Source organism: Rhagoletis zephyria, unplaced genomic scaffold (genome assembly GCF_001687245.7).
Source record: "Rhagoletis zephyria isolate East Lansing unplaced genomic scaffold, Rhagoletis_zephyria_1.1 Rzeph_scaffold_08445, whole genome shotgun sequence".
NCBI lineage: Eukaryota > Metazoa > Arthropoda > Insecta > Diptera > Tephritidae > Rhagoletis > Rhagoletis zephyria.
The window spans coordinates 1-10,096 of record NW_016165525.1 but is presented as its reverse complement, the minus strand read 5'-3'; the positions used below and the strand labels follow the sequence as shown (position 1 = coordinate 10,096).

The window sequence follows — 10,096 nt, the reverse complement described above, 5'->3', positions numbered from 1 at the left end:
TTGTAGGCAAACAAGAAAGTAGAGTTTGAAAAATAAGAAAAATTCAATTATGCCTGCACTTACCTGCCATACTTTTCAACAGCTATGCAATAATTTATGCACACAAGAGATTATTCATACTCAATTTACCAACTGAGCCATTTCTTTTTATTCTCTTTTTGATTTCAGCTTTGACAGTCAATTAGGCGTTGATGATGTAGCGTACGCCAAGCAACTATAACTGGTAAACAAGGAGCAAAAAAAACACCACTTCAAAGTAGTTCATAAAAGCAAAACGCACACACAGGCAATAACTCACGTACCGGTGTAATCAGCTGCGCTCAACCTGCATCTAGCAGAAGGCAACTTTCAAAATCAGCATAACAGTTCAACTCACCGCACAAAATGTCGCACAACAGCACCGTGTCTTACCCTGATGACCCGCAGATACCACAGCTAGCGCTCTTTCCACTCGAAGAGGCTATCGAAACGCCCGTGCTGCATAATCTCAGCACTTTGGTGGCTTTCGACGCACAGAATGACAGTTTTAATTCGACACTGGAATATGACTTCTACGAGAACTGTCCAGCCAATGGCGACTTCATCGGCCACATACTCAACTTTGTACTCTATGTGCTCGTTTGCGTTGTCGGCCTCTTCGGCAACACGCTCGTTATCTATGTCGTGCTACGCTACTCGAAAATGCAAACCATCACAAATGTCTACATACTCAACTTGGCTGTAGCTGATGAGTGCTTCCTCATTGGCATACCCTTTCTGCTGCACACCATTGTCAGCGGCAGCTGGCAGTTCGGCAACTTCATGTGTAAGGCGTACATGGTCAGCACATCGATTACACAATTCACCTCGTCCATCTTCTTGTTGATCATGTCCGCAGATCGCTATATAGCCGTTTGTCATCCGATCTCTTCGACGCAATATCGCACACCAGTCATTTCGAAAATTGTATCCGGCGCCGCTTGGCTCACCTCGGCCATACTCATGTTGCCGGTCATCATATTCGCCGATACGGTCGAGCAACCGAATGGTCACATCTCCTGTCACATTAAGTGGCCTGAGATGGGCCATCATGAAACGGGCTTCACCTTCATTATGTATGTCTTCACGCTGGGTTTTGCGACACCGCTCATTTTCATACTCTGCTTCTACTATCTGGTCATACGCAAGCTGCGCACCGTCGGCCCACAAAATAAGTCCAAAGAGAAGAAACGTTCGCACCGCAAAGTTACCCGACTTGTGCTCACCGTCATCACCGTTTACATACTTTGTTGGCTGCCCTTCTGGATATCGCAACTGGTGCTTATCACCACAACACCCAGCCCCTGCGCCACACGCTTTGAAATTGCCATTTTCCTGCTTGTCGGCTGTCTCGGCTATTCTAATTCTGCCATGAATCCCTTTCTCTATGCTTTTCTAAGTGAAAATTTCAAGAAGAGCTTCCGCAAAGCATTCGCCTCCATAACGGCTATGCGTGCGAAAGAAACTGTCACAGGCAGCGGCGCCACTGGCACAGCCGCCACAGCTGAGCTGCATAGCAAGGACACGAATATGCTCAGTAAGTTGGGCAAGAAGGGCCGCAAGTTGGCTGCCATACGTCAAAAACAGCAAAAGCAAAAGGAGGCGCTACTGGGTGCCGACAGTAATACAACAACTTTGGTTACAAATACAACTTATGGCACGGGGACAACAGCGACGACAATGACCATGAATGAACCGTCGGAGGTGCCGCCAACGGAAATTAAAAATGCCAATCCAGCGTGCACGAAGAGCTTTGACAATGGTCAGCTGATTAACGGTAATAAGCAAGACAAAACAGCTGATTGACGCGAGCTGCGTGTGGTTGTCGATGCTGCGACCAACGAGGTGAGAAAGTCGAAGACAAATGGTGCCCCTGCTCAGTGCTGGCATACGACGAATACGGGTACTACAAAAGATGGGCAGCGACCGCCGGTGTTGCATACTGATTTATAAGGGAATCGGCAAAANCTAAGTGAAAATTTCAAGAAGAGCTTCCGCAAAGCATTCGCCTCCATAACGGCTATGCGTGCGAAAGAAACTGTCACAGGCAGCGGCGCCACTGGCACAGCCGCCACAGCTGAGCTGCATAGCAAGGACACGAATATGCTCAGTAAGTTGGGCAAGAAGGGCCGCAAGTTGGCTGCCATACGTCAAAAACAGCAAAAGCAAAAGGAGGCGCTACTGGGTGCCGACAGTAATACAACAACTTTGGTTACAAATACAACTTATGGCACGGGGACAACAGCGACGACAATGACCATGAATGAACCGTCGGAGGTGCCGCCAACGGAAATTAAAAATGCCAATCCAGCGTGCACGAAGAGCTTTGACAATGGTCAGCTGATTAACGGTAATAAGCAAGACAAAACAGCTGATTGACGCGAGCTGCGTGTGGTTGTCGATGCTGCGACCAACGAGGTGAGAAAGTCGAAGACAAATGGTGCCCCTGCTCAGTGCTGGCATATGACGAATACGGGTACTACAAAAGATGGGCAGCGACCGCCGGTGTTGCATACTGATTTATAAGGGAATCGGCAAATGCATTTGTGTGTATGTATTTATGTAGATTTGGTTAAGGTGGGAGAAGAACAAACATATGAAGACCACGACAGGTGCTGATTTCTTTTATGGAGCTATGCTGCCTAGAGCGTAGCGTTTAACTTAAAATTTAATTAAGAGTGGTTGCCGCGCAATGTACATAGCAAATATAACTATTATTATTTGTCATCAAGTATCCAGGCAATTGCTCAGCAACGTATCCACAAAATACGAATGTATTTAAATCTATACTTAAATTAGAAATAATCCTAAGCGCAGAAAAAAATAGTTTTCAATACCCTAAGTTTTCTTGTGTATGTACGTACTTGTAAGTTAAATATTTAATTGGCTAAGTAAGTATTTGTGTATCTGTACATATCAGTGATTAGGCGTAAATGAATGTTCAAATATAAATAAATGTATGAAATATACTTAAATTAAATATGTATGTATGTAGATACAAATATTGTCTTAAACTACTGTTGACGCAGCTCATGTAAGTACACATGTTTTTTTAACGGACGTTGGAACAAGGAACTTCTGATTCTGATTTTCATAGTAGAATTTCATGGAAAATATTTTCATAGAACATTTTAGCCCATTAGCTCCAGCCTGAATAGGTCGTTTTGACCCTTACTTCATAAACCCCGCAAAAGGCAAATTTAGAAGTTCGTTAGAAAGTGATTCTTCGGAAAATTTTACTAGGGGTCTGCTCAGGCAAAAACCGCATGCCTCAAACGTAAAAGCTGCTTAAAAATTCAAATAAAAACTTGGCTTTTTTCTACAATGTTTTCCAATTGAATTTGGCTGCTATTCCTTCTTGGCATAGATATTTTGTTTTAATTTTACAGACTTTTACGTTGGTTTTGAATTTTTTGCCTGAGAAGACCCCTAGTAAAATTGTCGGAGGAACAATTTTCTATAATATTTCAATCCTCTAACGACTTTCCAAATTCGCTTTTTACGTGGCTTCTTGAAGTAAGGGTCAAAACGACCCTTTTAGGCGGGAGGTAATGGGTTAAAATTTTCTACGAAAATATTTCCCATGCGATTTTACTATATATGTCTTAACCTTTAATTTCGGTCAGACATTTATTTTAACCATTTTTCCACTTTTTTGAAAATTACTTAGGCCGGGACATGAAAACTTTAGTAGGCCATAAAATAAAAATACGAGCTAACTTTTGCAAATCCAAAGAGGCTTTTACTACCGGATGGGTATACTTTCAGAAAATGTTAACAAAGTCCGGGCTGATTTCGGCTGTAGCACAGCGTTACCCATCGACATGTTCGGCAGTTTCCGGCAGCGTATTACATTAAAAGCAGGCAGGGGCGACGCCGACTGCGCAGTGCCCTCGGGGTAGCTTCATGTGTTTGTATACTCGAAGCTGAAGGCGAAAATAAACTCTTATTTAATGTATCGAATTTGAGCGATTTATTATGAAATAGTATTTAATTTTCATTTAATTTTCGCAATCAACTTCTTGTTTACGAACACGCGTCTGATTATAAGTCACTGTATTCGCGGCTGAAGCAACTAAATAAGCGAATGAGTGTTACCATCTTCGACAGATCGATCCGTGGCTCCACCCATTTGGGATCTCAATTTGGACACAAGTGGTAAATCAAAAAGAGAGAGAATAGTGGAAAGAGCATCTGTGGATATGTAGTTTCAGCTTTGGTGTGAGTAAACTTTAGTCACCTTTAGTATTCCTGTTCAGCCTGGCGAGCCCAGTGAACGTTGAAACACAATACCGACGAACGGCGAATTTTCGCACAGTAGTGTGACGACGGCGGCAACTTTCGCCCAAAAATTTCGCTAAGTAAAACACAAATACGGCGACAACGAATTCAGCTGCTTATGGCAGGCACAATTAAAATTTTTACAAACAATAGGATTATTAATTTTTAACAAAAACTAACAGTATTTTTCAATTTCGATTTAAAAACTTGAGAATATTTAGCATATGGCCACAATGGATCGTATTTTGCCGCTGCCGCCAGCGACGACGATAGAAATAAGGGACGTCGTCCCTATGGACCGACCCCATAGAGGCTGCACGCTTCTTGGGGCTGCCGTTAGTGGATCTCGACGACAACGACTGAGATATCAGCCGATCTGGGCGGGGTTGTTGTAGCCGCTACAACAACAACAACAACATATAACAACAATAAGTCGATCGTTGCCAACAGTCGTCGGACGAACGTCGTCATTTGCTTTGGTTGTGTGCATTCTCATATACAACAGTGTGCTTTAATTTTTACAACGAACATTCGCAGCGAAAAATTCGCCGTTCGTTCGGAATTGTGTTTCAGCGGTGATAGGAACTAAAATTTTATTCGATGGTTGCACCTCGTCGGATTCAAAACTATGTACGAAAACTTCCAAACACTGAAGAAATGTCCATGCTGTTGCTGAATAAATTAAATCGGGCTGGTATTCGACTCATCGTATTCCACAAACTGTCGATGACTTCTTACGGTATCCCTGGTTTGTAGAAATCAAAATAACAATAATAAAGACAAAAATAAAACATGAGTTCCTACAGGGCAGTGTCATCTCCGCGGTTATACATAATTTCTAAATATCGAAGCTACCTCGGTCACCAGAGGAAGTTTTCTTTTGGCTTCATAAGCTGACGATTTCCCAATATTGGTGTCTGGCAATCATGGCCTGTGCTAGAAAGTTAACAGCTTGCACTCTGATCTAACTCGACTATCCACCACAAACTTCACTTTCCAAACTTCTGTTTGGAATTTACGTCGATGGCACTTCAATTCTTACTGTGAACAACAGGGGAAATCCAAAAGATTGCTTTCGACAGCTCTTTCTTTCATAATAATACTAATTGCCTGCCGAGGGGCGAACGCTATTTATAAAAGCCATTTCCAGTATTTCTACTGGGAGGTTGCTTTGACCGGGGTTCGAGCCTTGGTCCTGCGGAGTGGTAGTTCGCACCTATAACCATTCGGCAGCAGCGCTCGCCATTTCATAGTAAACTGCAAAGTCACAACCAAGTCCTCAAGTCGCCCTCCAGGCAGGACTTGGGGCCAAGGCAAAGAAACATTGCTGCCAACATTAAAGTACCGCCAGTTTGGTCATCGGGGACATGCATTTCGCAGCGCAACTATGGGCTACAGTTGTTCCTTGTAAGGGAGCTCAACACTATTTTGAGCATGGGACGCTCACTATGTCTTATGAAATCGCTTATTTCTGCAGCATTATTCCGTTATAATTTCATCATACCGTCATTGAGCCATATGACTCATCGTTTTTACGAGACCCAAGAGCCTTTAACATACATACATACATATGTATTGCAATACGCCATATATTCACGAAGCTGCTGGTTCATTCTCCCAGGCGGTAAAATCTGAAGCACTTCTAAGTAAAAAGATGCTAAATGGCAGGGGTTTTCCAATAACACTTTCTCTTTAGAAGCTGTGTTTCCATGTGAAAGGAATGAATCTGGCATTAATTAAAAGGCCTTAAAAGAGAAAGAATCGAGGACGGAGAGCATTTCACTTAAAAATAGCATTTCTGCGCGCATTATATTTTTTTTAATTTTTCCGCTGGGTTACATTGATGGTTGTAAGAAACTATACAGACCCGAGTAAGGATGCCTCCAAATTCATTTATTATTTTTCTAAACGTATGTACGTGTTTTCCTACTAAACATATTTTTCTTCATCCTTGAATATTTGTTCTGCTTTTTTTGCTATTGTACGTTTATAAGCTGGATTTCCACTAGGCATTAAATGGCAAAAACAACAAATGACAAAGTTGGGCATTAAAAATTAATCGTGTCATTACGTTAAAAAAAAAAATAGCAATTAAGTTCATTTCCACATGGCATTTTTTTTTATATAGCATACAATTTTTGTCATTTCAATGCCTAGTGGAAATTCTCCGAATTACATGTCCTCGTTTTTTCGTTTATACTCATAAAAGCTATAACATCATGGTAGTAAAAAACCAGCAACGCGTAAAAACCTTATTAAACTCTTATTTCATTGGATGCCCAAGAAACCATTCGCAGTTACATCAATCAAACTGATATAATAACAAATCTTTAACTGCTGTGCGATGAAAAAAATTATCAATGAATGAATATAGGAAGCTAAGAAAATTAACTGTGAAGTCAGATTAAGAAACCACTTGAAATAGTAATTTAGCTCTACTACTTTTGTACTCACTACAAGTATACCTAAAGCGTAGAAAAGCTTAGAAATTGGATTAGGAGCAAAAACTAGCACAGGCTGCTATTTGAACGGCCCATGGCATTTCTTTAAGTGCGCTAGGTAAAATTTTATTTCTGAAATTATTGTGTGCTTAAAGCTTGTTGTAAATATTCTTACAAGTATATCCATTATCACAAATGTTGGACTTTCATTCTCAAAGCGTCCAGTTTCCTGGCAACGAAATAAATAAAGACATTGATTTCATTTGCCAAAAGTTTTATATAGGTTTTTTATTGCTAGGCGTTTGCACATTAATTCCTTTAATTGAACGTAAAACGTTTTGAAATGTCGGCAAAATCTTTCGCTTTGAAAACTTATTAGGGAGATTCTCTAAGTCTTGCAAGATTGTACGGCAACACGAAATGAATAAATTTTCTACTTAAATATGCAAGAGCACGAGGACACCACATTGAAAATTCATAGCCATGGTTGACGGTTTGCCCGAAATGTACCATTTTTTGGTACAGTTTTTCCAGTTTGGTACACTGGTACATAACTTTCAGATTTGGTACATTTTTGAAATGGTAAAATGAGATCATTTTTTTAGGTAATTAAAAAGGCATTGCAGCCCATGGCATGAAGCTATCCCAGATGTAAGAACTGCATGGCTCATAAGCATGTCGAGTTAGACAGTGCGCATGAAGCCCTGGAAAGCTCAACAACCAAAGGATTTGCACATAAAACTGATTAAGAAATAGTACTCTGAAAAGTGTCTGGCAATAAACCCACTAAAGTCCACCATCACACTAACTATGACTAAACACACCGGGAGTTTCGTAGGTTGAGTTATCGCGAAGGAAGAAGTATATAATGATAACCTTGGACGAAAGACTCAACTGGAAGTTATATCTCATATTTGTTACCAACAACGATGTAGGAGAATTTATGGTAAAACTTGGGGTACTTGTACGGTACTTTTCACAAGGAAGTATATTGCTCCTCTATTCAAACCTCTCACTCCTCTACTCTGTTTAGACAACAAACTCTCCATAAGAATCCCAGAGAGGAACGGGTGGGGATGGGATGAGGAAGGGTCTCAGACTTAGACCCAGACTCGACGGCTAAATGTATATGCAGATGGTTCCAAGCTTAACGAAGGTGGATAGCGGTGTTTACTCTGGCGAACACGTGCTAAGCCTCACTTTCCGCTAACGCCGCTCGGAGGCTCATAACCTCCGTCCCTCCAGGACGGCCTATCGCTATTTATCGTAACTGTCAATATGCTATCAAATCTCTTAAATTAAACGGAACAACGTCCAGAGTAGCCATAGAATGCAGGAAGACCCTCAACCTGCTGGCATCAAAATGCTCCTTGACTGTTAAACGGGTCCCTGGACACAGGGAGATTTCTGGCAACTGCTTAGCCGACGATCTGGCAAGGAGTTCATAGCTCTCACTCGGCTGGACCGCTCTTCGGGGTAATCACCGCACACTGCCTAATGATCACACACGCTAAAAGGTTAGGATACCCCACCAACGATTTTTTTCGCAGTTGGGGGAGGTAGAGAGCATGTCATTGTCCCGCCCTGGTGGAGATGGACCTCTAATTCTCCAATAAGCACTTTTTAAATTGTTTAGCCAACCTGAACTCGGCGAACGTTCTCGACCTAACCTGACTTAGTTGTGAGGGTCTGTGGATTTCACAGACTACCTAACAAGTCTTCAGGTTCTGTGGCTGGAACCTATTATACGATTGTCCATGTTTCTTAGTTCAAAGACTCTTACGCATCGGAGAGCGATTATCCTCCACTCCTAGAATCTGAGACATGACAATAGATCGCTTTTATTCCTTCTAATAACAAAAATAAAAACTTTTCAGTTTAATAGTAATAACGCAAAAACGAGAATTTAAATTAGGAAAGTTATGTTCTAGCATTATAAAATATTTGACAAAACACTCAAAAAATTAGTTTATTAGCTGTGTCACCAATGCGTATTTGTAAAATATATACATATATAACTAAATCTATACATCAATGAAACATACTTTTTTTGGTAATTTTTTTACATTTTGGTACACTTTTTGCTTATAAGAATGTTAAGTCAGTGGCAACCGTAGTGGTAGCATACATAAAGCCTGTTCCAAGTACTTCACGATTTGCAGAAATTTAGAGAATATTACAGGAAGCTTTTCCCTCAACACACCTTCCATAAGATTTATTAATTGCGAAAACAGCTTATCTTGTAAATCCTGTAAAATCTGCGAATCTTGAAGTACCAGGAACAGGCTTATTGGGCTTATAGTTTGCAGGCAGCAAAAGTCTGTGTCACATACAATAACAAAATTTAACAACAATAATTAAGTCAGCAAAATGAGCGGAATGCGAGAAATATGTAGCAGCAAGCCTTAGAGAATATCCCTATTGTCTTGTGTCAAAGGACATTATCAGCAGCTTTACGCCTCAAACTGATGGCAAGCATTTAAGCGAAGTTTGTTTGAATATAATGTGTCTTTGTACATACATTCATAAGTATGTTTGTACAGCGTCATTAATCCAAAGCATTTACGAGCCTTTAAAAAAAAATATTCTTTGATAAATTCAAGATATTGATGTGCTAAATTGAGGCCTAAAGGAAGTGCGGCATTCATGGCAGCTTGCCAGCTAATGAAAAAAAAACTTTGACAAGGAAAGCGTTTCCTATTTTGTTAAATTAATTGAGTGTTGCCTTATGTATTGGTACATATATAAGCAGACATGCATATACATATGTACATAAGTGTGTAGGCATTTTTATATATTTGTGTTCCCATTTGGCTTACATGAATCTCTTCTTCTGAATTCTGAATATTGAGTAGGAAACTTTTGGTTTAAGATGCTTGCATTTATTAAGACGAGTATATGATAAATACAGATACATAAACATTTGATTGCGCTAATTTATAGATTCAAAACGTTTAGTTGCAAATGCCAAGCAAACACACATATCTGCATATTGTTGCTACCATGTTAAACTATCGAAAATTTCAACATTTAAAGATAAAGGGTTTAAAATATCTTATTTTTTTAATTAATAAAATTAGATAAAAAGAATTTATATGAATTGGTTTCAATAATATGTCAAAATTTATCAGATTTGGAGTCGAAATTATTTATGCCGAATTTTCGTGATTTTAAAAAATTTAAATATTTTCACACACTGGTAGCGATCCCTGAAGTTTTTTAAAGTTTTCAAATTTTCGTGAATGTGTTTATCTTTTACGTAGAACAAAATAAAGCGGTGCTCCATAAAAAAAAATGTATATGATACAGCATCACCTTAATACATACATACATATGTATATGAACACCAGCTTTTG

General features: G+C 40.0%; 1 protein-coding gene across 1 annotated transcript; it reads left to right on the top strand.

The window, feature by feature from the left end:
- Window positions 1-384: 384 nt before the first annotated feature.
- LOC108375059 (somatostatin receptor type 5-like) lies at window positions 385-1,824 on the top strand. The gene has a single exon (XM_017631135.1). The coding sequence runs from the start codon at window positions 385-387 to the stop codon at window positions 1,822-1,824; it is 1,440 nt and encodes a 479-aa protein (XP_017486624.1).
- Window positions 1,825-10,096: the final 8,272 nt, after the last annotated feature.

Coding starts and splice junctions, on each gene's coding strand:
- LOC108375059 (XM_017631135.1), top strand. CDS start 385: ATGTCGCACAACAGCACCGTGTCTTACCCTGATGACCCGCAGATACCA.